The sequence below is a fragment of the Lipotes vexillifer genome, unplaced genomic scaffold (assembly GCF_000442215.2).
Source record: "Lipotes vexillifer unplaced genomic scaffold, Lipotes_vexillifer_v1.1 scaffold408, whole genome shotgun sequence".
Lineage (NCBI taxonomy): Eukaryota > Metazoa > Chordata > Mammalia > Artiodactyla > Lipotidae > Lipotes > Lipotes vexillifer.
In genome coordinates, this window is record NW_006787469.1 from 2,059,852 (window position 1) to 2,087,070 (window position 27,219).

General features: G+C 44.6%; 2 protein-coding genes across 2 annotated transcripts in view; one reads left to right on the forward strand and one right to left on the reverse strand.

The window, feature by feature from the left end:
- ZFYVE19 (zinc finger FYVE-type containing 19) overlaps positions 1–3,018 on the reverse strand; it is a 7,358-nt gene extending 4,340 nt beyond the window's left edge. Inside the window, exons 1-6 of the mRNA XM_007460168.1 lie at positions 2,820–3,018; positions 1,462–1,583; positions 1,241–1,294; positions 738–856; positions 496–641; positions 39–147 (exon numbers count right to left, since the gene is read on the reverse strand). Coding sequence (XP_007460230.1) covers positions 39–147; positions 496–641; positions 738–856; positions 1,241–1,294; positions 1,462–1,583; positions 2,820–2,873 — 604 coding nt within the window. The 5' untranslated portion in view covers positions 2,874–3,018. The remainder of the gene's footprint in view (positions 1–38; positions 148–495; positions 642–737; positions 857–1,240; positions 1,295–1,461; positions 1,584–2,819) is intronic.
- Positions 3,019–3,219: 201 nt separating this feature from the next.
- Positions 3,220–27,219, forward strand: part of DNAJC17 (DnaJ heat shock protein family (Hsp40) member C17) — a 38,529-nt gene continuing 14,529 nt past the window's right edge. Inside the window, exon 1 of the mRNA XM_007460170.1 lies at positions 3,220–3,325. Coding sequence (XP_007460232.1) covers positions 3,248–3,325 — 78 coding nt within the window. The 5' untranslated portion in view covers positions 3,220–3,247. The remainder of the gene's footprint in view (positions 3,326–27,219) is intronic.

The following is a 27,219-nucleotide window of genomic DNA, read 5'->3' on the forward strand; positions in this document are numbered from 1 at the left end:
GGGGGCAGATCCCTGGGGGAGCTAGGTGGAGAAGATACCTGGGCCTCCTCGTTCCCAGCTCTCATCAATAGCCACCTCCGCTGCTAGCTCTGTCAGCAGATCCTGTGCCTGCTGGGCCTGAGTCCTGGTGTCTGGTGGCTGATGTGCCTGGTCAGAGGAGGGAACCTCAGTGGGGAGCAGCGTAGGCAGGAAGCCGCACCATAAGGCTCAGAACGGTTTTAGGTCAGGGGTGGATGCTGAGGAGTTCCCAAAGCTCAGGGAAAGGGGACAATTCCAGAGCCCACGTAATCAAGTAGGTCTGGCAGTCCCCAGCAGGCCCAAGGGGCCACCCTTTCCTGCCCCACCCAACCCTGCTGCCTGTCCCTGGTTCCTTGGTCTGGCAGCAGGCCTCAGGAGCAGGAGGTACTCCTGCAAAGTATCTAAGCATACACGTATCTGGGCTTCTACTGGGTCCTCGTCCCAGGGCCTCCATCCCTCCAAAGCCACAGCACTCACCAGCTGGGGAGTCTGAGAAGGTGGAACTCTGCCCTGCAGTGAAGCAAGCCGTGCCTCCATCTCCTGGGTGGAAGGGATGGAACCCTGGGGTGCATCCCTCAGTGCAACTAGCCTGGCTTCTATCTCCGCCTGCGAGGGCACTGACTCTGCAATTGGCATAGAGAAGCCTTGTAACATCCGGAGGAATCCTAGTCCCACAAGCCCTGAATAGTGTCTTTTCCACCCTGTCTGCCCCCACTCACTGGGCTTGTTCTCCTGGCGGAGCCGTGCTAGGCGCTCAGCAATGACTTGGTCTTGCTGGGTCAGTCCATGGCTCTGGGGAGTGCTGGGCTTCTGCTTGGCTTCCAAGGCTGCCACACGCCTGGCAGGATATGAGATAGAGGCTCTTAAAGAATGCAGAAGGGAGGGGTGAAGGCACTCACTGTTTCCCATTCAAATCATTTCTAGGCAGCTAGGGAGGCCTCCAACAGACAATTTTCTGTGGCGGTTGCTCATGTCACCCTGCAGCCCAACCCAGCTGACTGATGGGAGAGTCCAGATGAGAGGGCGAGGTCTACCAAGAATCTTTTCTGGGGAAAGGACTGGTGAGCTGCTTTCTAAGCCCAAGAGGGCAGTCAGGAGCCTGAGAGGTAGATAGTTTTCTGATGCTGTGCTCATTTGATCTGTAGGCTGGGAAGAGACTCCTACCCTATGGCTCCCTTGTCCTTTCCCCATCCCCATTTGTCTCTGTCCCTTCAGCACTTACTTCTTATAGTTCTGAGGTGGTGACCACTTGGAGGCATTGGCAGGAGCAGATCCTCTATAGAGAAGAAATCTGGTGTCAGAAGTCACCTGCCATCTGCCTATCAGTGTCCCCCACCCCAAACACTTCCTGGGCTGACCTCTAGACAGAGCACAAGGCTGTGAGGCCTGGCCATCGGCCTGCTGCCATGCTTGGCTGAACCCTCGACCATATTGGCTTCTCACCTGGTCAGAACCTCATGGCACTGCTTGCAGACTTTCTGTTGGGTGTTTCCAGCCCGGGGAACCGCTGCACTGAAGCTAAGGCAGCCGGAACAGAAGGCCCGGCCACAGTTCTTACAGCCATACTACAAGAAACATGAAGCAAGGTGTCTACCTCTCAACTGCCTCTGCAGGCTCCTCCCTGGGACTCTCCAAACACACACAGAGAGCAGACACTGGAGTTGTGACCAGCTGCTGGGAAGAGGATGAGGAGTGGGGCCCCTAAGGACTGGGGAGAGACAGGGGTGGAGGGTAAAGCGATTCCTCAGTCTCCAGTATTCTATTCAAATCTCGAAAGCTTCATGCAAAATTCCCATGCTTTCTACTCTGTCTTCAATTCCCTGACACTGGAGTGTAAAAGACAAATAGGCAAAGCCCCATGCTTCAGGTCACTGACTCTTCAAAAAGGAGAAACAGTGCAGAGCCCATGCCTTCTCTGCTCTGGCAGAGATGAAAGGAGGCTTGACTCAGGATGGGATGGTAACAGTAGCAGCCTCCATTTATTAAGCATTTACTGTGTGCCAGGCACTAAACTCAGTACTTAACTTTCATCACCTGATTTAATCCTCACAATTTATACACACTATCTTACTTATTCCTGATGACCACCATTATTATTCCTATTTTAAACGGGGTCAGAGAGGTTATATGACTTGCCCAAACCAAGGTCACCCCATGAATGACAGCAGGGCTCAAATTTGGATCCTGGCCACTTTGACTCCAAAACCCAGGTTTCTGAGTGCTACGTGGATCTGCTTCCCTACCTGCTATTCACTCATCCTATCTGGTTCCTATCTCCTGGTCACAACTGAGGCTGAGGAAGCCTGCAGTTTACCAGGGAAACTTGGCAGGTCTGGCCTGAGGACAAGTGAGACTTTGCCATGGTGCCCTAGGGCAAGAAAAAAGGGCGGTAATCTAACTCAAGAAACCGGGGAAGGGCATGCTGCTTGCTGGTGACGGTTTCAGGGCAGAGAGAGTAAAGGGCATGGTGTGATGGAGAAGCAGGGTGGAGGGAAGGAAACAGCCGGATCCTACACTTGGCAGACAGAAAAGCCTAGATTTCCAAAAATGACGGGAGCCCAATTTACAGTTTATGGGTAACTCTCACCTCCAGCACCTCACTGGACCCTCACACCAACCCCGAAAGCGAGGGAGTGTTAGCCCCACTTTATAGAAATGGAAACTGAGGCTCAGTGACTTCATCAAAACCACACACCTGGAGAGGGCCCGTAAAAACAAGCCTGCGGACTGCAAGTCCTGTGCATTTCCCTCTACTCCGCGTCCTCCCTAGCCCTCTAGCCCCCGGAAGAGAGAAGACTCGCCTCCTTCTTGAAGAAGGTGAACTTGACAGCGCAGCCGTAGCACCTACTCTCCATCGTGGTTGCCAGCGCGGCGCTGCAAGGTCGGCGGAGCCGAGCTCCTGCGGCTCATATCCAGGACCCTTTGCACCTTCACCCCGCCCCTCCGTTACTCTCCACGCCCACTCGCGCGGGCCAACCAAGGCCTCCGACAGGAGAATCACTACAGTCACCTCAGCCCGAGAGCATCAGCGGTGGACGCGAGGGCTGCTGGGAGTCGTAGTTCATTCACTAGTGCCCGCTTCCATCAGAGGCAGTCAAGCCTAGTTCAGATCACGACATTTCCCAGGGGGCTAAGCGCCTTCATCAGGCTTGGTGTCGATAGTCCCCGGGAATCCCCACACGCTTAGGCTCTTGGGAGTTGTAGTACTAATCCAGTCAGGGTTGGAACCATGGCGGTGACCAAGGAGCTCTTACAGATGGACCTGTACGCGTTATTAGGTATCGAGGAGAAGGCGACGGACAAAGAGGTGAGAACTGGGGCGAGGAGGGCCGATCCCGAGCGACCTGGCGGGCTTTCCCGTCTTGGCGCCTCGCCCGAGGCTGGCACCACCAGCTTCCCACGTTCGGTCGGGCCCTGAGTGGGGAACGAGGGGCGGCCCGACGGCCTCATGTGGGTTCCCAGACCTTTCCTGAATGGTCTGAGGGCCTCACGAGGAAGAGGGGGCACGAGAGGGAGGCTCCTAGCGCGGGGAACTGTACTATGCTCTCCCCGTGGCCCTCGTCTAGAAGAGGCCGCGGGTGAGCCTGTGAGACAACCGTAGCCTACTACCTGCGCCTGCGCAGTGTCAGCCTCCGATTCCGCTTCTATCTAAACTGTGGCTGGGGGAGCTTCATTGTCTCTCTCTTGTTGGCTGATTTAACTCTGCTTAGAGCCTAGGGCGGAAGAAAGGCCAGGTCTCAAGGCTCTTCCATTCCTTTTTCATACCCTCCGTGGCAGTGTGACCTATGACTCTGCCATCTCTATTATTCTTTTCACATCCCAGCCCTTTGACTCTTCAAGCAGCAGATGCTCAGGTGTTGCCCTCTCACCATGTGCTAATGGGCCAAAAGCCGGAGGATCAGAAGGATAAGGCAGATGACCTAGAGTTTCACGGGAAGGCGTTGATAGATGTGTCAGGGAGTGGGACACTGATCAAGCTGTAATTAAGATTTCTGTTACTTTCCCCTGGATTATGGTGGTAGCTGTAGCAGTGTAGGAAGGGGAGGCAGATAAGTCACCAGATGGAAATTAATGCCTGCAGATGCCCCTGTACCTCCAGGCTGCTCTGCTCATCGGCGGAGCTTGTGAGAAGAGGAAGCTCTGGGGCAGAAAAGCAGGGAGACCCATAGGGCCCTTGAGGAGGGATACTGTCAGCCTGTACAGAACTGTTCCCTGCAGCTGCAGCTGAAATCAGAAGTGGGCCATGGGTATGTATACACAGCACCAAAAGCATCTGTTACAACTATCTCATAAGTCTTAAATTTTCACTATTAATAATGCCTAACACCTATATAATACTTACTATGTGCTGGACACTATTCTAAGTGTTCTACATTTGTAAATTGTTTAATTAGTACTTCGTTAATAGTGAGAAATTACTTTGGACACTTCACACCAGATCTAGCCAGTGTGTTGGAACCTCGAAGTTGAGAACTCCTGAGGAAGGCAATTAAGAGCCACTGATGTATATATTAATCAGAGAAGTGACATAATCAGATTTTAAAGAAAATATTCAACATCAGTGTGCAGAAAGGACACAAGTATGGGGTGGGTAGAGGAGCTGCCACTAGGGGGTCAGGTGGGGCTGTTGTCTAGGCAAGAGGCCAAGGTCTAAGCAGCACAGTGAGGTTGGGATTCAGTTTTCACTCAGGTGAGATAAGGGATAGGTGAGAAGATTTTTTTTAAAGAATTTTTAAAAATATTTATTTATTTAATTTATTTTTTTGGCTGCATTGGGTCTTCTGAGTTGTGGTGGCACACAAGGTCTTCGTTGAGGCGTGTGGGATCTTTCGTTGAGGCGCGTGGGCTTTCTCTCTAGTTGTGGTGTGCGGGTTTTCTCTCTAGTTCTGGCGCACGGGCTTTCTCTCTAGTTGTGGTGTTCGGGTTTTCTCTCTCTAGTTGTGGTGCGCGGGGCTCTGTAGTTGCAACTTGTTGAGGTGCGCGAGCTCAGTAGTCGTGATATGCAGGCTTTTCTGCCCAGTGGCATATGGGATCTTAGTTCCTTGACCAGGGGTTGGACCCGTGTCCCTTGCATCGGAAGGCGGATTTTTTACCACTGGACCACCAGGGAAGTCCTCTGGAATCACTCTTGATACCTCCCTATCCTCTCACTCTTGCATCTAGTCCATCACCAGGTCCTAATGAATTCACTTCTCAAATAATCTCCAAACCTGTTCATTAATCTCCATCTCCACCACCACCGCTGCAGCCCAAATGCCCATCAACTTCCATCTGAATGATTAGAGTGGCCTCTGCCAACTCATTTCCCTGCTTCCAGTCTGTTCTATTCCACTCTGTTGCACTCCTCCAATTTGTTCTACTCACGGAAAATGGAATAATCTTGGTGCTCCTTTAAAACCCTATTGCACTTTTAATAAAACATGCAATAGAATTTCTTACCCCTTCTTACATGCTTTTCCCTCTGCCGAGAGCGCTCTTCCTCCCCTTCTGTTAACCTGGGTTACTTTTACTTGGCTTTCAGAACTCAGCTTAAATGGCACTTCCTCAGAGAGGCCTTGCCTATTGTACTTTCATAGCAGCCACTTCTCCTTTCCAGCACTTATATCAGTTTGCAAGTATATATTCATTTGTGTGATTATTTATCTCATGCCTTACTCCCCTCTGTACTCTTAGCTCTGAGGAGCAGTTCTGGTCCATTCACTTCTGTAGCATCCCCTTCCTGGTGACTGGCACAGAGTAGGCTCTCAATAAATATTTGTTGAATGAAGGAAGTAGCAGCTAAGAGCCCACTGGAACAACTTGGCTTGAGAATCAGGAGATCTGGGGCCTCATTCAGAGCCTGACTTTCCTCAAATGTAAAATGAGGGAGTTGGGCAAACTATGACTTCAGGGGTCAAATGGCCATGACCTGGTTTTTAATGAGCCATGAGCTGAGAATGGTTTTTCATGTTAAAACGATTGTAAAAAAAAAAACAACCACAACTCAACAACAAAAAAACCGAATAACTCAATTAAAAAATAGGCAAAGGGGGGCTTCCCTGGTGGCGCAGTGGTTGAGAGTCCGCCTGCCGATGCAGGGTACACGGGTTCGTGCCCCGGTCCGGGAGGATCCCACATGCCGCAGAGCAGCTGGGCCCGTGAGCCATGGCCGCTGAGCCTGCGCGTCCGGAGCCTGTGCTCCACAACGGGAGAGGCCACAACAGTGAGAGGCCCGCGTACCGCAAAAAAAAAAAAAAAAAAAATAGGCAAAGGAGTTGAATAGACATTTCTTCAAAGAATATATATAAATGACCAATAAATACATGAAAAGGCATTCAATACCACTGGTCATTAGATAAATGCAAATGAAAACCACAGTGAGATACCACTTCATACTCGTTAGGATGGCTATTAAAGAAAAACAAAAGCAGAAAGTTACTAGTGTTGGTGAGGATGTGGAGAAATTAGAACCCTTGTACATTGCTTGTAGTGCAGCTGCTGTGGAAAACAGTATGACAATTCCTCAAAAAATTAAACATAGAATTACCATATGATCCAGCAATTTCACTTCTGGGTATATACCCAAAAGAAATGAAAGTAGGGACTCAAACAGATATTTGTTTTTTATTTATTTTATTTACTTTACGCTGTGTTGGGTCTTCGTTGCTGCACGCGGGCTTCCTCTAGTTGTGGAGAGTGGGGGCTACTGTTTGCTGCGGTGTGTGGACTTCTCACCGCGGTGGCTTCTCTTGTTGCGGAGCATGGGCTCTAGGCATGCAGGCTCAGTAGTTGTGGTTCACGGGCTCTGGAGCACAGGCTCAGTAGTTGTGGCGCACGGGCTTAGTTGCTCTGCGGCATGTGGGATCTTCCCGGGCCAGGGATCAAACCTGTGTCCCCTGCATTGGCAAGCGAAATCTTAACCACTGCACCACCAGGGAAGTCCCTCAAATGTATTTGTACACCTATGTTCATAGTGGCATAACTCACAATAGCCAAAAGGTGGGGGCAGCCAAAGTGGCCATCAACAAATGAATGGTTAAACAAAATGTGGTATATACATACAATGGAATATTATTCATCCTTGAAAAGGAAGGATTCTGACACATGCTACAATATGGATGAAACTTGAGGGTATGATGTTGAGTGAAATAAGCTAGTCACAAATGGACAAATATTATATGGTTCCTCTTGTACAAGATTCCTAAGAGTAGTCAGATTCACAGAGACAAAGTAGAATGGTAGTTTCCAGGGGCAGGAGAGTGAGTGTGGAATGAGGAGTTAGTGTTTAAATGGTACAGTTTCAGCTTTACAAGATGAAAAAAGTCCTGGAGACTTACAGCAGTAATGGTTGCACAATATTAATGTACTTAATGTCATAGAACTATACACTTAAGAACGGTTAAAATGGTAACTTTTATGTTAATATATATTTTATTTTATATATGTTTTACAATAAAAACAACCAACCAAAACAGAATAAAAACAAAGAAGAACATATGTCATGGGAATTTAGAGAGTCAGCAAGTCCCAAAGGTAGACGTTTTTGTTCCCCATCCAGCCCTAAGGGAGACAGGTGGGGCAAGGTATCATTTTCTTGTAGGAAAGCTTTGAGTTGAGGACCCAGGTTTGGTCTGGAAGTTCTCCGGGGGAGAGGATAACGCCCCAGGAATCCAATCTCCTCCTAGAATCTCAGGCAGTAAGCCCCAGGTTCTTATGTGCTAATGCACATGTGCCTGTGTGCGTGTATGTGCGCACACACACTGGACAGGGCCGGGCCCTAGAGCCTGCCAAGATGAAGAGTAGATCATGGATTAATGCCACTTGCAAACCTTGAAGACATTCTGAATTAATCTCAGGGATTATTTAGGTGACTGCAATGGCCTTCTAATCCTTTTCCTAGTTCTGTTCTTGCCCACTTGAGCCTCTTCGCACAGCAGCCAGAGTGAGCCTTTAGATGGTAAATCAGATTGTGTTACCTCTGCTCCCAGCTCCCCAGGGGCTTCTCATCAGTCTTAGAATGAAGCCTGAAGGCCCTCCCTGGCCCTTGGGGCCCTCAGTGCCTCTCTTGCATGTTCCCTACCACTCTTCCCTTGCTCACGGGGCTCCAGCCACATGAGTCCTATAATTTTTTTTTAATTGTGGTGAAATATACATAACATAAAATTTTCCATTTAAACCTTTTTTTTAGTGTACAATTCAGTGGCATTAAGTACATTTACATTGATATGCAACCATCACCACTATCCATCTCCAGAACTTTTCCATCATCCCAAACTGAAGTTCCATACCTTTAAACGTTAACTCCCTATTCTCTTCTCCCCTCAGCCCCTGGTAACTACTATTTTACCTTTCTTCTCTATGAACTTGACTATTTTATGTACCTCGTATAAATGAACATGCAAATATATAGTATTTATTTTTTTATATCTGGCTTATTTCACTTAATCTAATGTTTTCAGGTTTCATCCATTTTGTTGAATGGATCAGAATTTCCTTCCTTTTTAAGGCTGAATAATATTCCACCATATGTATATACACATTCTGTTTCTCTACTCATCTTCTGATGGACATTTGGGTTGTTTCAACCTTTTAGTTGTTGTGAATGGTACTATTAGGAACATGAGTGTATGAATATCTGTTCGAGTCCTGCTTTCAGTTCTTTTGGGTATATATCCCACAGTGTAATTGCTGGGTCATATGGTAATTCTATGTTTAATGTTTTGAGGAACTGCCATACTGCCTTCCACAGCAGCTGCACCATTGCACAGTTCTACAAGAAATGCTCAGTCGTTCCAATTTCCCCACATTCTTCCCACCACTTGTTATTTTCAGTGTTTTGGCTAATAACCATCCTAATGGATATGAAAGAGGCCTCCAGTGATATTGTTTCAAACTCACCTAACACATTACTGCTTCAGGGCCTTTACATTTGCTAGTCCTTCTGTTTAGAACGTCTCTTTCCTGGTAGTTGTATATCTCACTCCCACACCTTATTCAGATTTCCATTCAAGTATCACCCTCTACCCTCTCAAAGGCTTTCAGAAGTCGTACATCTAATTACTACACATTGTATTACATGCCCATTTGCTTACCATTGGTCTCCCCCATTAGAATGTAAAAAATCCAGGAAGGAAGAGACTTACTCTTTTTTGTTTACTGCTATGTCTCTAGCACCTAGAACATTGCCTGGCCCTTGATAGGTGTTCAGTCAATCCTTGTTGAATGATTGAATATGTATTATTACTTTCTTATGCAGTCATACTTTGCAGCAAAGTGAAATTACTAGACCAATCAAATATATTTACCAAAAGTAAATGTATTTAAAAGCTTTTTCAAAATTGTCTTTCAGAAAAGTGGTGCCATCTTATACTCCCACTGGGTAGGCAGGAGATCACCCCATCTCTCAGCTGGCAGCTCCCATCCTGGCTCTCGAAAACAGCACGCTGTGTGCCCAGTGCCTTGCACGCGCGCGCGCGCGCACACACACACACACACACACACACACACACACACACACAGAGCAGGTCCCACAGTTCATTAAATCAAACTTTACAGTGTTCTCCCTGCCTCTTTTGTTTTTCTTTCTCTTTCTTCATCTGTGTTTTCAAGGAGGGTAGAAACATTTCCCACAAACACCATTCGATTCCACAAACTTTTAAGTGCCTACCTACTGTGTGCCTGTCGCAGAGCCTGGTGCTAGGGATACAAATGTGAAGAGAGCAGTTCCTGGAGGGTCACCCTATCATGTCTGTTTCCAGCCTCTCTGTCTCTTGTTTTTGTGGTCCATCATTTTGAAATGCAGAGGTCAAAGTTGATAATTCTAGAAGGTGATGCTTTCTAATCAGATGGTGATTTCCTAGAGAGTGTAACTCATGCAGAAAATGTCAGCTTTTATAACTAATCTTAACAAGTAAGGCCAAGACCCGTTGTTTATTATATCTACCGTGTGTTGAAAATGGGTGGAAATCATAATACAGAGCCTTGAGCAATGTTGGGAATTCTAAATGTGCGTTTATAATCATCTTTGTACTTATCACCAGTGACAGTTAAGAAAGTGGACTTTAGAGGCAGACTTCCTGGATATTGGCTCCATGACTTACCTAGTTTGTGACCTTGAGCAAATATTTAACCTCTGTGTGCCTTGGCTTCCATGTCTGCGAAATGGGAATGGTGGCAGTCCCTCTTCACCAGCCTTGTTATGAGGCTCAGTCCAGGCAAAGCACTTGGCAAGGCACTTGGCACAGACTCACTACAAGTTCCCTCATGCTGTTATCATTGTTGCTCCACCTTCCTTACACTGTAAGTGCTAATGTCCAATGCACATCTCCCAAACTCATGTCTGAGTTTGCCCTCCACTCCTCACACCTTCTCACTCATTCCAGTCCTGATAGACCAGTGCTGATTCACCTCACACTACACCAGTGATTCTCGACCAAGGCAGTGGTCAGGGTAGAAAGGCAGTGGGGCATCAGGTAGAACAAAATTGAGGATAAGCAGAGTTCACTATTCAGTTCAAATCTACAAATGAATGGAGTATGTCACCATGGACAAGGGACTGTGTAGGCATGGTGGTGGGACTTCAGAGCTGAAGAAGACATCACTTCTGCTTTCGGACAGCTCACACAATATAGTAAACAATGAATTTTGAGGTAGAGTGAAAGAGGTGGAATAAAAGTATATAAGGAAAATGCTGTCAGAATAAAGAGGAAGACAAGATTCATATGATTGGCAGGATCATGGAAGACTTCCCCTGAGGAGGTGTTTTTGTGCAAGACCTTGAGAGGAGAAAAGAATATATCACAGCAGGGCTAAAAGGGATCATCATGGTCATTTACTCTCTTCATTTTATAGACAGGAGGATGGAGGTCCAAAGAGGCTGTGGAACTTGCTGAGATCACCCAGTGAGTGAGTGTTGGGTCAGACTGGGGCCCCAGTTTAATATTCCTTCCACTGCTCTGCAGTTGACACGTGAATTTCTTTCCTGTCTATAGCAGCCTTGCCTTTCATTTGAAGCCCTTTGAAGGGTACATAACTCACTGTATCTTGGCAGGTATTACTTGGTGAAGCTTGAAAATGCATTTTGATCAACTGTTAGAAGACTAAAGTTTTAAATGTATTTACCAGGAAAACTACCATGGAAACTTAATATTGACCTTTTCAGTTTATATTTTATTATTGCTTTAAAGAAAAGGCTGTTTTACCTGTCTGCTAGCTAATATCTTTATTTATTTATTTTTTAAAGGGAACTTTATTTTTATTTATTTATTTTTGGCTGCGTTGGGTCTCCGTTGCTGTGCGGGCTTTCTCTAGTTGCGGCCAGCGGGGGCTACTCTTCGTTGTGGTGCGTGGGCTTCTCACTGCAGTGGCTTTTCTTGTTGCGGAGCATGGGCTCTAGGCACGCGGACTTCAGTAGTTGTGGCTTGCGGGCTCTAGAGCGCAGCCTCAGTAGTTGTGGTGCACGGGCTTAGTTGCTGCGCAGCATGTGGTATCTTCCCGGACCGGGGCACGAACCCGTGTCCCCTGCATTGGCAGGCAGACTCTCAACCACTGCGCCACCAGGGAAGCCCGGCAGGAGGATTCTTAACCACTGTACTGCCACCAGGGAAGCCCTAATAGCTTTATTTAAATCACTTATTTCTGTTATACCCTAGAATGTGATACATTGACATTGTTTCTTACAGATTTAAAAGGAATGTTTTTGGGCTTCCCTGGTGGTGCAGTGGTTGAGAGTCCGCCTGCCGACGTGGGGGACGCGGGTTCATGCCCCGGTCCAGGAAGATCCCACACGCCACGGAGCGGCTGGGCCCGTGAGCCATGGCCGCTGAGCCTGTGCGTCTGGAGCCTGTGCTCCGCAACGGGAGAGGCCACAACAGTGAGAGGCCCACGTACAGCAAAAAAAAAAAAAAAAAAAGAATAAGTTTTTGAGGACAGAGAAGGACTTGAAGGAATGGCATGAAGGGGTAGAAGTTAAAGTGCCTGGCATGACAAGGAATAGGACATTGCCTAGGGTTTGTTGAGGGTGTGGCAGGAGTTAAATCTGAAAAATGTGGTGTCTCTGGGCCTCTAGGCCCTAGCGTGGTTGGACTTGATTCTGTGGGCATCTGGGGGCCATTTCTGGATTTTAGGTGAGCCTGACTCAGTTCACTGTCTTCAATGGGAGCCTTTCTCAAAGCCTCTTACCTCCAGACCAGGCACTGAGGCCTCAGGGTTGGGCAGTGAGCCTGGTTTCACTTGACAGCTGTCGTTCATTCACCAAGGGCCTGACCAGCACTGGGTGGGACCAGGAGCCAGGCCTCCAAGTCCTCTCTGTATCTCTCTGATGGTTAACTCATTCCTGGGTTTGTCTGTCTGGCTGAAACTCTGAATTTTTGAAGTTCCTTGGCTGCCTGTTAAGTCAAAAGGAATGATTCATTTGTGTTTGTAAGCTGTAAGCTGTTCATTAGCATTCAAGATAATACCTCACATTTACATGACACCAAAGTGCTTTCACATAAATTATTTCATTTGATGCGATCTTCAAAACAAGCCTGTGAGGACTTCCCTGGTGGTGCAGTGGTTAAGAATCCGCCTACCAATGCAGGGCACATGGGTTCGAGCCCTGGTCTGGGAAGATCCCACATGCCACGGAGCAACTAAGCCCGTGCACCACAACTACTGAGCTGGTGCTCTAGAGCCTGCTCACCACAACTACTGAGCCTGCGTGCTGCAACTGCTGAAGCCCACACGCCTAGAGTCTGTGCTCTGCAACAAGAGAAGCCACCACAATGAGAAGCCCGTGCACCGCCACGAAGAGTAGCCCCTGCTCACCACGGCTAGAGAAAGCCCACGCGCAGCAACAAAGACCCATCCCAGCCAAAAATAAATAAACAGATAAAATATTTTTTAAAAAAATGAATACATAAGAATCTATAACTTAAAAAAAAAAAAAACAAGAGTGTGGGGCTTTCCTGGTGGCGCAGTAGTTAAGAATCCGCCTGCCAATGCAGGGGACATGGGTTCCAGCCCTGGTCCAGGAAGATCCCACATGCTGTGGAGCAGCTAAGCCCATGCTCCACAACTACTGAGCCTGTGCTCTAGAGCCTGTGAGCCACAACTACTGACCCCGTGTGCCACAACTACTGAAGCCCACGTGCCCAGAGCCCGTGCTCCGCAGCAAGAGCAGCCACTGCAGTGAGAAGCCCACGCACCACAACAAAGAGTAGCCCCCGCTTGCCGCAACTAGAGAAAGCCTGTGCGCAGCAACGAAGACCCAACGCAGCCAAAAATAATTAATTTAAAAAAAACCAAGAGTGTGAGGTACGCAAGGACTATTAGCTCCAATTTATAGATGAGAAGACTGACACTGACAGAGTTTGATTTGCCCAGCATAAGGTGGCTAGTAAATGCAGAGTGCCTGCCCAAACCTGCATTTTCTACTCCTATTTCAGAGCTGTTTTCCATGACCCACACCTCAGGAGCAATTACGGTAACAAGAGATGGGTCTGCGGGCCCCAGAAAGCCTTGTGTTCCCATCTGTGACACAGATAGAGATTTGATTCTGTGGGTAAAGCTGAACGACCTGGGTGAGCTCGAAGGATATTAAGCCGACCTGGACAATTTGAGGAAGTATGTTAAAATTTGTCTTAAAACCACCACAGTGGAGTTTTCGTTTCAGCTAAGGTAGAATTCAAAATATTCTCCATTTGCATAGCTGCTTTCCCTATTTTTGCTGTTCCTGAATACTTTTATTTGGTTATTATTATTTTTCTTTAAATTGACTCACTTCTTTTTACTAATATAATTTGTTTGTAAAGGAAACCAGTGTGTTAAGGGGAAAAAAGAATGAGATGTAGGGAGTACCAGGGCCCAGAGAGAAAGAGTTCTGCACCTGAGCAAAGGATAGTGGCTTTGGGGGTAGGGACCCAGGTCTCCAGGGGTTAAGAGTGACAGCAGGCTGTGGGGAGAGGTGAGGGGCTGCCAGACCCAGGGTATCTGACAGATCTGAGGGGTGGGAATCTCCAACCTGATAGAAGAATGCAGGTGAGGATTTTGGAGTCTGAGCATGATGCAAGCCTGCTTAGGGTAAGGGTGGGAGGGAGAGGCGGGGCCTGAGAGAAGGGGGCATCGGAGGAGGAGGAGGGCTGTAGACTGTGCTCCCGGTGGATAGCTGGCTTGGGGAAGTGGGCTGAGAAGGAGGGCAGGGAAGGGGTTAAGGCCCAGGAAGGGATACTGGGAGTGCTAAAGGGGGACCCAGAGGTGAGAGCCCAAGGGGTGCGAGGACCAGAAGAGTGACCTCAGGGATGGGCTGGGGATCCAGATCCCTTAGGGTGCATAGGGGCAACATATGGGGAGAAGCAGCCCAGGCCCTGTGCATGGTCTCAGTTGGTTCAGGCTGCACAGGTCACTGTCCTGAGTCTGGACTGTGGGCCGTGGTTAGCAGACTACAAGAGATGTTGGTGAGAGGTCCAGGTGTCCCCAGCATCTCGTTACCACCAGCAGGCCCACATTTTGGGAATGTTGAACTAAGGGTGCTGGTCTGAGGGGTGGCTGGCACCCTGCTTGCTCAAAGCCTTTGGAGCAGTCTGGTTTCCGCAGGAATTTGGGAATTTCTATGTAGTGCTGTTGCAGTGTGGACCACAGGCTGTAAGGAATGAAAGTGGCCAATCTTTTAGGCAGAGGGGACTTCCTGGTAAGTGCCTAGAGCTCTGTGGTTTACTTCCTTCCTATGACATCAGGCAGTCACATAACCTCTGGTGTTGTGGCTAGTATAGGGTTGGGGAACTGTCTGCCTCCCCCAGGCTTAGGGAGAAATTACTGCCCAGGCCTAGATTACTGACTGTTCCCATTCCTGGAACTGGGCCTGTAATGGCTTCCTAGCTGATTCACTGGCATGGTTTGTTCATTCAGTACCTGTTGTCACATAGAGTGACCTCCCTGTGTGCCCTCCATATCTGAGTCTGACCTACGAGTCTGGCTTTTGAGAACTCGGCTTAATTACTTGTACTGCTTACCTGGCTCCAAGTTTTATTATAAGAAAGGATAGCAGCCTTTTAAAAAATAATGATCTCTTCTGTGTAGGGCACCTTTCTTTTAAGTTTAATGATGGCTATTTTATATTTATTGGACTCCTTAGTGCTTGGCTTTTTTGTGTGAGTCAGGAGTTCATTCCTTATAAGAGGTGAAACTGAAGGCAGGTGGATTGTCAGAGGCCCTGTTGTGTGCCTGGTGCCAAGCAGTGGAGATGGCGGGAGACCCAGCTCCAGGCTCCTTTCCCTGCTCTGGGCTCAGGTTGCTGTGAGTGGCGAAATCAGTTATGGAGCCCCGGGAAGGGCTAAGTGGGTGGCTGCTAATTCATGACTCATTATTCCCCTCTGTGATGTGGGCTCTGGGGGGATAACATTTAGTTCCCACTGTAGTTCTCTTATCAGTCTGCTGTAGTGGTTTCTTCCCTTTTTCAGGCTTAGTTTCTCAAAAGGAAGTGTTAGCAGGTAGAAGGGGAAATTATGAAATAGTGTGGGAAGGTCTCCTAGGGTTGGGACAGCACCCACTTCCTTCTGCTCTTCAATAGGCCTGAAGTAATTGACATAGTTGAGGCTTCCTAATTGTGTTTGGTTGAGAACAAATGGACATGTGCCCCTTTCATTCAATAGATATTTACTGTGTGCCTACTGAGTACCAGGTGCTGTCCAGTGCACAGTTCTGGCCCCTGGGGATAGGCAAAACTCCCTGCCCCCTAAAGCACATTCCCTTTATTCGTAAGAACCCCCATAATTTCCTGTACCTGTATGCCCTCATTTGAGGCACAATCATAACCAGTTTATCTGTTTTTCCAGACCATACCAGAAAAGAAACAGCAGATTATAAGCACTTCCAGAGACAGGTTGGCATCTGGCACAGTCTAGTAGAGGCTGACTGGGGAGGAGATAGAGAAACTATGAAAAGAGTAGAATTTAAGATCATTACCACCTAAGGAAGCATAGGGAAAGCCTGACTCTGCCCTCAGTAGCATCTGAACATGTACTGTTCAGTAGTTTCTGTTCTGAATGATGATCCTGAGATATGGAAGACAGATTAAATTCAAGTAGTGTCCTAGGATGGGGAAAGGGAGTAATATTTTAGAAAGACATCAGGAGGAAGACCACACTTCTGCAAATTGGAGTTTAAAGTCTTCGTGGAGCTTATGTTCATCTGAGATCTCTGTTATTCTGGGGCTGAGCCTTGGAGACAGCCTGGTCCTCTGAAAAACCATGGTCTGGGCAGGGGGCATTGGGTGAGAAGCCCCTCAACTGTCACCTAGCTCTTTTCTGTGAAGTCTCAGGAAATGCAAATGAATGTTTCCAAGTGCTAGGGAAACCTGGGGATTTAGGAGAAACCTATAGGTAAGGAAGGAAAACTGCAAGTGTTAAGACAATTCAGTAGCTTTTGGCACCTTCCAGTGGCTGCTTCAACCTTGCCTAGGTGTCCCAGCACTTGCAGACTCGGTTTCATAGAGGAGCTGCCAACCCGAATGCCTGGGATTAGATGGTCCTGTCTTTCTCTCACATCATTACATGTAGGGTCCTACTGTTTCTTTGTTCTTCTGAAAGTTCCTCTTCCTTCCCAACTTATCATAGTTAAGAAAAATATTGTTGCATCTTTTTGCCCTGAATCCAGCCTCTTGAGCTGCTAATAAGGTAGAATATTTCGTAATAAACAATATTGACACGGAAGCTTTTCAAAGGCCTGCTGTAGGAGAGTTGTGTTTACATGATGAGAAATTCTTCAGACACCAGTCACTCCAGGAGGGCTGGGCAAAGCTGGGAGTCTTATTTGTAACACAAAACACCAAACTCCAGGCCAACCGGTTCAAAGTCAGAACTGGCCTTCGAGGCTAAAATCCAGCAGTGGGCCTTGCCCAGGGCAGGCTTAGCAGCTAACCGTAGTAATAACTAGTTAATCAGGACAGACACACCTGGCCAGCATTCTTAGGCCAGCTGGGTTTTGGTTCATGGCCACTGGAAGATGTCAGGCTACCTACCTGTACCCCCTACACTTTGAATGAGAGTAGTTCAGAGTCCCTGGGGGCTAACCAAGGATAGAATTTTAGAACTGCCCCCAGCAGACCTGAAACCAGCCTTGTTGTTCACCTCAAGAATTCATACTAGACTCACTTGGGCCCATTGTGGACCCATGTCCATCCCTGGAGTTCCTGTCAGGTTGGCAATTGTCCTGGGCTGGTGTCACAATTTACCTCCCTCTCAGGAGTGGATAAACAAGAGGTTTGGACCTTATATTGAGTGCCTGGTTTTTGTTAGGTACTTCACATGGGTTATTTTCTTTAATCCTCACAACAGCCCTATGTGTATGGGATACTTCCCACACTTCGTAGTTGAAGAACCTAAGGCTGAGTGAGATCCAGTAATTTGCCCAAGGTCACGCTAGTAGTATGCAGAAGATTCAAAATTTGAAAACACATGTTAGACTCCAGAGCCTTCTTTCTTTCAGTGAACCATGCTACTTACTAGCTTAGAATAGTTGAAAGAAGCTCAACATCCCTGGTTTTTTGCTTTTTGTTTTTTATTTTTAATTTTTAAAAATAAATTTATTTATTATTTATTTTTGGCTGTGTTGGGTCTTTGTTGCTGCACACAGGCTTTCTCTAGTTGGCGCAAGCGGGGCTACTCTTCGTTGTGGTGTGCGGGCTCCTCATTGCTGTGGCATCTCTTGTTGCGGAGCACGGGCTCTAGGTGCTGGGGCTTCAGTAGTTGTGGCACGCGGGCTTCAGTAGTTGTGGCTCATGGGCCCTAGAGCACAGGCTCAGTAGTTGTGGTGCATGAGCTTAGATGCTCCGCGGCATGTGGGATCTTCCCGGACCAGGGCTCGAACCCATGTCCCCTGCATTGGCAGGCGGATTCTTAACCACTGTGCCACCAGGGAAGTCCCCTGTTTTTCTAGATATAATTGACATGTAACATATTAGTTTCAGGTATACAACATAATGATTCGATATGTTTGATGTATATATTGTGAAATGATCAGCACAGTAAGTCTAAGTAAATTACACCCATCACTGTACATAGTTAAAATTTGTTTTTTCTTGTGATAAGAACTTTTAAGATCTACTCTCTCAGTAACTTTCAAATAAACAGTACAGTATTAACTGTAGTTGCCATGCTGTACATTACATCCCTATGGCTTATTTATTTTATAACTGGGAGTCTGTACATTTTGACATTTTGCTCCCCCCACCCTCCCCCAACTGCCTGCCTCTAGCAACCACCAATCTGTTCTCTGTATCTATGAGTTGTTTCTTGTTTGTTTGTTTTTTAGATTCCACATGTAAATAAGATCATATGATATTTGTCTTTCTCTGTCTGACTCATTTCACTCAGCATAATGCCCTCAAGGTCCATCCATATTGTCTAATGGAAAGATTTCCTTTTTTATGGCTGAATGAGTATATCTGTCTATCTGTGTGTGTGTGTGTGTGTGTGTGTGTGTGTGTGTGTGTGTGTGTGTATGTATATGTATAATCTCACATCTTCTTTATCCATTCATCCATCAGTAGACACTTAGGTTGTTTCCATGTCTTGGCTACTGTAAATAATGCTGCATTGAACATGGGGGTGCATTATATTTTCAAGTTAGTGTTTTCATTTCTTTTGGATAAATACCCAGAAGTGGAATTGCTGGATCATTTGGTAGTTCTATTTTTTATTTTAAAATATTTATTTATTTATTTATTTAGGCCATGCCGTGTGGCTTGTGGGATCTTAGTTCTATGACCAGGGATACATCCAGGCCGATGGCAGTGAAGGTTCAGAGTTCTAACCACTGGACTGTCAGGGAATTCCCAGTAGTTCTATTTTTAATTTTTTGAGGAACCTCTATACAGTTTTTCATAGTGGCTGCACTAATAGTGCACGTGAGTTCCCTGTTCTCCACATCCTTACCAACACTTATTCTTGTCTTTTTGATAATAGCTGGTGTAAGATAGTATCTTGTGGTTTTGATTTGCATTTTCCTGATGAATAGTAATGTTGAGCACCTTTTCATGTACCTGTTGGCCATCTGTATATCTTCTTTGGAAAAATGTCTGTTGAGATCCTCTGCCCATTTATTAATCAGATTGGGTTTTTTGTTGTTTGTTTGTTTGTAGGTTGTTTTTTGTTTTGGGGTTTGTTTGTTTGCTATTGAATTGTATGAGTTCTTTATATATTTTGGATATTAACCCCTTATCAGATATATGATTTGCAAATATTTTCTCCCATTCCATAGTTTGCCTTTTCATTTTATTAATGGTTTCCTTTGCTGTGTAGAAGCTTTTTAGTTTGATGTAGTCCCACTTGTTTATTTTTTGCTTTTGTTGCTTTTGCTTTTGCTCTCAAATCCAAAAAAAAATCATTGCCAGGACCAATGTTAAGGAGCTTACTCCCTATGTTTTCTTTTTGGAGTTTTATAATTTCAGGTCTTACATTCAAGTCTTTAATCTATTTTGAGTTAATTTTCGTGTATGGTGTAAGATAGCGATCCAGTTTCATTCCTTTGCATGTGGCAAAATGCAAAATGGGGAATGCAGTTTCCCTAACACCATTTTTTATTTTTTAAAATTTTATTGGGGAAAATTTTTTTATTGGAGTAGAGCTGATTTACAATGTTGTGTTAGTTTCAGGTGTACAGCAAAGTGATTCAGTTATACATATACATATATTCATTCTTTTTCAGATTCTTTACCCATGTAGGTTATTACAGAATACTGAGTAGAGTTCCCTGTGCTATACAGTAGGTCCTTGTTGGTTATCTATTTTATATACAGCAGTGTGTGTATGTTAATCCCAAGCTCCTAATTGATCCCTCCCCTCCCCGCAACACCATTAATTGAAGAGACTGTTCTTTTCCCATTGCATATTCTTGGCTTCTTTGTCCTTTCCCTATTACATAGTCTTGGCTCCTTTGTTGTAAATTAATTAACCATATATGTGGGTTTATTTCTAGGCTATTCTGTTCCATTGATCAAGGTGTCTGTTTCTATGCCAATACCATACAGTTTTGATTACTGTAACTTTGTAAATAGTTTGAAATCAGGACATGTGATGCCTCTAGCTTTGTTCTTCTTTCTCAAGATTGCTTTGCCTATTTGGGGTCTTTTGTGGGTCCATACAAATTTTAGGATTTTTTTTTTTTCCTGTGAAAATGCCATTGGAATTTTGATAGGGATTGCATTGAATCCATAGATTGCTTTGGGTAGTAAAGACATTTAAACATTATTAATTCTTCCACACCATGAGCATGGAATATTTTTCCTCTTATTTGGTCTTCTTCAACTTCTTTAATCATTGTCTTTTTGTTTTCAGTGTGCAGATCTTTCACCTCCTTGCCTAAATTTATTTTTAGGTATTTTATTCTTTTTGATGAAATTGTAAATGGGATTGTTTTCTTAATTTCTCTTTCTGATCATCCATTGTTAGTGCCTAGAAATGCAAGAGACTTTTGTGTATTGATTTTGTATCCTCCCACTTTACTGAATTCTTTTATTCTAACAATTTTTTTGGTGGACTCTTTAGGGTTTTCTATATATATAATATGTCATCTGCAAATAATGACAGTTTTACTTCTTCCTTTTTGATTTGGATGCCTTTTATTTCTTTTCCTTGCCTAATTGCTCTGGCTAGGACTTCCAGTACTATGGTGAATGAAAGAGGGTAGAGTAGGCATCCTTGTCTTGTTCCCGATTCTTAGATGAAAAGCTTTCAGCTTTTCACCATGGAGCATGATATTAGCTGTGGACTTGTCATATATGGCCTTTATTAAGTTGAAGTATATTCCCTCTATACCCACTTTGTTGAGAGTTTTTATAAATGGATGTTGAATTTTGTCAAATGCCTTTTCTGTATCTCTTGAGATGATCATAAGATATTTATCTTTCATTTTGTTAATATGGTGTTTCACATTAATTGATTTGTGGATGTTGAACTATCCTTGCATCCCTAGAATAAATCCCACTTGATCATTGTGTATGATCCTTTAATGTACATATTATTGTTTAATTCTATTTGCTAATATTTTGTTGACAATTTTTGCATCAGTGTTCATCAGGGGTGTTGACCTATAATTTTCTTTTCTTGTGGCATCCTTATTTGGTTTTGGTATCAGGGCAATAATGCTGGCCTTGCAAAGATAGTTTGGAAATGTGTCCTCCTCTTCTATTCTTTGCAAGAGTGAGAAGGATTAGTATTAATTCTTCTTTATTTTTTTTAAACTTTTAAAAATTTAAACAAAATTTATTTTTAATTTTAATTTTTTAATTTTTGGCTGTGTTCGGTCTTCATTGCTGTGCGTGGGCTTTCTTTACTTGTGGTGAGTGGGGGCTACTCTTCGTTGCAGTGTGCAGGCTTCTCACCGAGGTAGCTTCTCTTGTGGAACATGGGCTCTAGGCACACAGGCTTCAGTAGTTGTGGCATACGGGCTCAGTAGTTGTGGCTCGCGGGCTTAGCTGCTCTGCGGCATGTGGGATCTTCCTGGACCAGAGATTGAACCCATGTCCCCTGCATTGGCAGGCGGATTCTTAACCACTGCGCCACCAGGGAAGTCCCTAATTCTTCTTTAAATGTTTGGTAGAATTCACCAGTGAAGCTGTCTGGTCCTGAACTTTTGATTTTTGGGAGATTTTTATTTACTGATTCAATCTCCTTACTGGCAATTGGTCTGTTCAGATTTTATGTTTCTTCATTATTCAGTCTTGGTAGGTTGTATGTTTCTGTGAATTTATCCGTTTCTTCTGGGTTGTCCAGTTTTTTGGCAGAGTAGTCTCATGATCCTTTGTATTTCTGTGATATCAATTATAATGGCTCATCTTTCATTTCTGATTTTATTTATTTGAGTCCTCTCTTTTTTCTTGGGGAGTCTAGCTAAAAGTTCGTCTGTCTTGTTATCTTTTCAAAAAAAACAGATCTTGCTTTCATTGATCTTTCTTTGAACCATTGGTTGTTTGGTAGCATGTTGTTTAATCTCCACATATTTGAATTTTCCAGTTCCCTTCCTGTAATTGATTCCTGGTTTCATGCCATTGTGGTCAGAAAAGATGCTCAATATGATTTCAGTCTTCTTAAATTTATTGACTTGTTTTGTGGCCTAATGTATGATCTGTCCTGCAGAATGTTCCATGTGTGCTTAAGAAGAATGTGTATTCTGCTGCTTTTTTTTCTTTTAATTTATTTATTTTATTTATTTATTTTTGACTGCATTGGGTCTTTGTTGCTGTGTGCAGGCTTCCTCTAGTTGCGGCGAGTGGGGGTTACTCTTTGTTGCGGTGTGTGGGCTTCTCATTGCAGTGGCTTGTCTTGTTGCAGAGCACGGGCTCTAGGCATGCAGGCTTCAGTAGTTGTAGCATGCAGGCTCAGTAGTTTTGGCTCACGCACTGTAGAGCGCAGGCTCAGTAGTTGTGGCGCATGGGCTTATTTGCTCTGTGGCATGTGGGATCTTCCCAGACCAGGGCTCAAACCTGTGTCCCCTGCATTGGCAGGTGGATTCTTAACCACTATGCCACCAGGGAAGCCCCTATTCTGTTGCTTTTGTGTGGAGTGTTATATATATGTCTGTTAAGTCCATCTGAACTAATGTGTCATTTAAGGCCGATGTTTCCTTATTGATATGCTGTCTGGATGATCTATCCATTGACAAAAGAGGGGTATTAAAATCCTCTACTATCATTGTATTGCTGTCTATGCTTCCCTTTAGGTCTGTTAATATTTGCTTTATATATTTTGGTGCTACTGTGTTGTGTGCATAAATATTTACAAATGTTATATCCTCTTGATGGGTTGACTACTTTATCATTATGTAATGACCTTCTTTGTCTCTTATTACAGTCTTTGTCTTTTTTTTTTTTTCGTTACGCGGGCCTCACTGTTGTGGCCTCTCCTGTTGCGGAGCACAGGCTCCGGACGCACAGGCTCAGCGGCCATGGCTAATGGGCCCAGCCACTCTGCGGCATGTGGGATCTTCCCAGAACAGGGCACGAACCCATGTCCCCTGCATCGGCAGGCGGACTCTCAACCACTGCGCCACCAGGGAAGCCCTACAGTCTTTGTCTTAAAGCCGATTTTGTCTGGTATAAGTATAGCTGCCCCAGCTTTTTTTGGTTTTCATTTGTATGAAATAGCTTTTTCCATCCCTTCACTTTCAGTCTGTGTGTGTCCTTACATCTGAAGTGAGTCTCTTGTAGGCAGCATATAGAGGGGTCTTGGAGTTTGTTTGTTTGTTTCTGGCTGCATCAGATCTTAGTTGTGGCACGCAGGAGCTTCACTGAGGCACGTGGGATCTTTCGTTGCAGCGTGCAGCCTTTTTGTTGTGGTGCGTGGGCTTCTCTGTAGTTGTGGCATGTGGATTTTCTCTTCTCTAGTTGTGGCATGCAGGCTCCAGGGCAGGTGGGCTCTGTAGTTGTGGCATGCGGGTTCCAGAGAGCGTGGGCTCTGTAGTTTGTGGCATCCAGGCTCTGGTTGAGGCGTGTAAGCTCAGTAGTTGTGGCACTCAGGCTTAGTTGGCCAGCAGCATGTGAGATCTTAGTTCCCTGACCAGGAACTGAACCCGCGTCCCCTGCATTGTAAGGCAGATTCTTTACCACTGGACCACCAGGGAAGTCCCAGCCACTCTGTCTTTTGATTGGAGAATTTAATTATTTTTTTTTTTTTAACAGTGTTTTTCTTGATGTGAAAAGTAATACAAGCTCATTGTGAAAAGTGAATGTCAACTATAACCCTCTCATTCAGGGATATTTTTATATTTTCCTCTGGCGAGGGTGAACTCCCTTCTTGGCCTTCTTTGACACCACCCTGGCAAAGGTTTGGGGTGCTTTGTTACAGCTGGTAAGGGTGGAAGTCTAGACTCCCTATTTGGCCTTTGATGGCATGGGTGGGGTGGTAGCCACAGTTTTTTCTATGGTGTATGGCTAGAGTAGAGCAACTATTGTCTGAAATAATGATTGCATGGTTTTTCATTGAATGAATTTTCAGTATCATAATGAACGCCTCATTGTGTCACAATTTCCTCCTTTGTAAAATGAGGATGATAATAATTTCTACCTCATAGGGATGTGTTAAGAGTTAATAAGTAAGTTACTATAAGTTAAGCACTTCAGACGGCTTGCTACGTGGTAAGTGCTAGCTACCATTTTTGTCGTTTTGGAACGTAGATGATTTCTGACTTTCTCTTTTATAAATAGTGCTATAAATGAACAGCAATGTTTATAAATACTGTATAAATTTCAAAGTATTTCTTTAGAATAGGCTCTTAGAAGAGGCCTTGCTGAATCAAAGGGTCTTCACTTTTCAAAGCTTCCTGATATATAGTGCCCGATTGCTTTCCAGAATCATTGTGTTGGGAATTCCCTGGTAGTCCAGTGGTAGGGCTCTGTGTTTCTGCTGTAGGGGGCACGGGTTCGATCCCTGGTCAGGGAACTAAGATCCCGCAAGCCATGCAGTACAGCCCAAAAAAAAAAAGAAAAACCAGGCTCATGGTGTCAATTTACATATTCACCACAAAGCCACCAACATTAAATCCCATCCTTTTTTTCCTTGTTGTCAACTGAGAGGTGAAAAGGGCTTAATTTTTGTGTGAGGCTGAAAATTTTTCATGTTTTTTTAAACCATGATTTTATTTTATTTTATTTTTTAAATTTATTTATTTATTTATTTAGGCTGCATTGGGTCTTTGTTGCTGCGCGGGCTTTCTCTAGTTGCAGCGAGCAGGGGCTGCTCTTCATTGTGGTGCATGGGCTTCTCATTGAGGTGGCTTCTTTTGTTGCAGAGCACAGACTCTAGGCGTGTGGGCTTCAGTAGTTGTTGCACGCAGGCTCAGTAGTTGTGGCACATAGGCTTAGTTGCTCCACAGCATGTGGGATTTTCCTGGACCCAGGATCGAACTTGGGTCCCCTGCATTGGCAGGCGGATTCTTAACCACTGCGCCACCAGGGAAGTCCCGCATGTTTTTCTTTTTAATTAATTTTTATTGGAGTATAGTTGCTTTACAATGTTGTGTTAGTTTCTTGCTGTACAGCAAAGTGAATCAGTCATACATATACATATATCCACTCTTTTTTAGATTTCTTTCCCATTTAGGTCACCACAGAGCATTGAGTAGAGTTCCCTGTGCTACACAGTAGGTTCTCATTAGTTATCTGTTCTATACATAGTAGTGTATATATGTCAGTCTCAATCTCCCAATTCATCCCACCCTTCCTTTCCCCACTTGGTAACCATAAGTTTATTCCCTACATCTGTGACTCTATTTCTGCTTTGCAAATAAATTCATCTCTACCATTTTTCTAGATTCCACATACAAGTGATATTATACAATATTTGTTTTTCTCTTTCTGACTTACTTCAGTATACATGACAATCTCTAGGTTCATCCACATCTCTGCAAATGACACTATTTCATTCCTTTTATGGCTGGGTAATATTCCATTGTGTATATGTACCACATCTTCTTTAGCCGTTCCTCTGTCGATGCACATTTAGGTTGCTTCTGTGTCCTGGCTGTTGTAAATAGTGCTGCAATGAACATCGGGGTGCATGCATCCTTTTGAATTATGGTTTTCTCTGGATATATGCCTAGGAGTGGGATTGCTGGGTCATACGGTAGCTCTATTTTTAGTTTTTTAAGGAGCCTCCATATTGTTCTCCATAGTGGTTGTACCGATTTACATTCCCACCAACAGTGTAGGAGGGTTCCCTTTTCTCCACACCCTCTCCAGCATTTATTGTTTGTAGATTTTTTTTATGATGGCCATTTTGACCAATGTGAGGTGATACCTCATTGTAGTTTTGATTTGCATTTCTCTAATAACTAGTGATGCTGAGCATTTTTTCATGTGTTTGTTGGCTGTCTGTATGTATTCTTTGGAGAAATGTCTATTTAGGTCTTCTGCCCGTTTTTTTTGTTTGTTTTTTTGTTTTTGTTTGTTTTTTGTGGTACGCGGGCCTCTCACTGTTGTGGCCTCTCCCGTTGCAGAGCACAGGCTCCGGACGTGCAGGCTCAGCGGCCATGGCTCACGGGCCCAGCCGCTCCGCGGCATGTGGGACCTTCCCGGACTGGGGCACGAACCCGTGTCCCCTGCATTGGCAGGCAGACTCTCAACCACTGCGCCACCAGGGAAGCCCTTCTGCCCGTTTTTTGATTGGGTCATTTGTTTTTTTTATATTGAGCTGCATGAGCTGTTTGTATATTTTGGAGATTAATCCCTTGTCAGTTGCTTCATTTGCAAATATTTTCTCCCATTCTGAGGGTTTTCTTTTCATTTTGTTTATTGTTTCCTTTGCTGTGCACATTTTTCATGTTATCAACCATTTATATTCTATGAATTCTTTCTTCATGTTCTTTCTGTTTTCTTGTAGTTTGTCTTTTTCTTGCTTGTCTTTTTCTGCATGATTTCTTTGCATAGTAGTGAAGACTGTGTTGTGTGTCATATTTCATGGAGATACTTCTCTGTTATCATTTCCCTCATCTTTTAATTTTGTCTATGATTTTTTACTTAGAGAAATTAAAACTTTTTCATTTGTAAATCCATTCATTTTGTGTAAGTATGCATGTGTGATTCCTTCCCTTGTTTTAATGCTTAGGAATTTGTTCCCCATCCTAAAAGCAGATTAAAAGTCCCATCATTTTCTTTCTTTAGGTTCTTTTAGTTTCTTTTTTTGTATTTAGTTTTTTTATCTATCTGGAATTATTTTGGTATATCGTTTGAGATGAAGAGCTAAAACCTTTTTTTTTTTCACTCAGTGTATTGGATTTTAGTAGTACTTTTTACTATACATTGAATTTTACATTTATTACTATTTGTTTCTTGGCCATGTTTATATGTTCCATTAATCTTGCCTTTGTGCTTTATGATAAACTTTGATTAGCTCACAGAGAACTTTGAGGTTCAAGTTCTTTGGGTTTGGAGACCCCAAATGCCTCCTCAGTCATTCATCCCGGTTCATTACTTTTGAACTCAGAAGGCTCTCCACATCTGGCCCTGTTCATATGCACTGTGGGGCTTTCCCTTCTAATTGTTCTACTCTATGTTTTATGAATCACACATACCTTATGAATCATGTTAACTTTCTTGTACTTTCAGTATCATACCTGAGTTAACTTTAATCTTTTTCTCCTCTTCTCAGCCCAGTTTGCATTTCTTTGCCTACATGTATGCTCTTATTCCCTAGCATTTCTTCACCCCAAGATTGTGCGTTAAAACTTGTTGGTATGAATTTATTCTTTTCC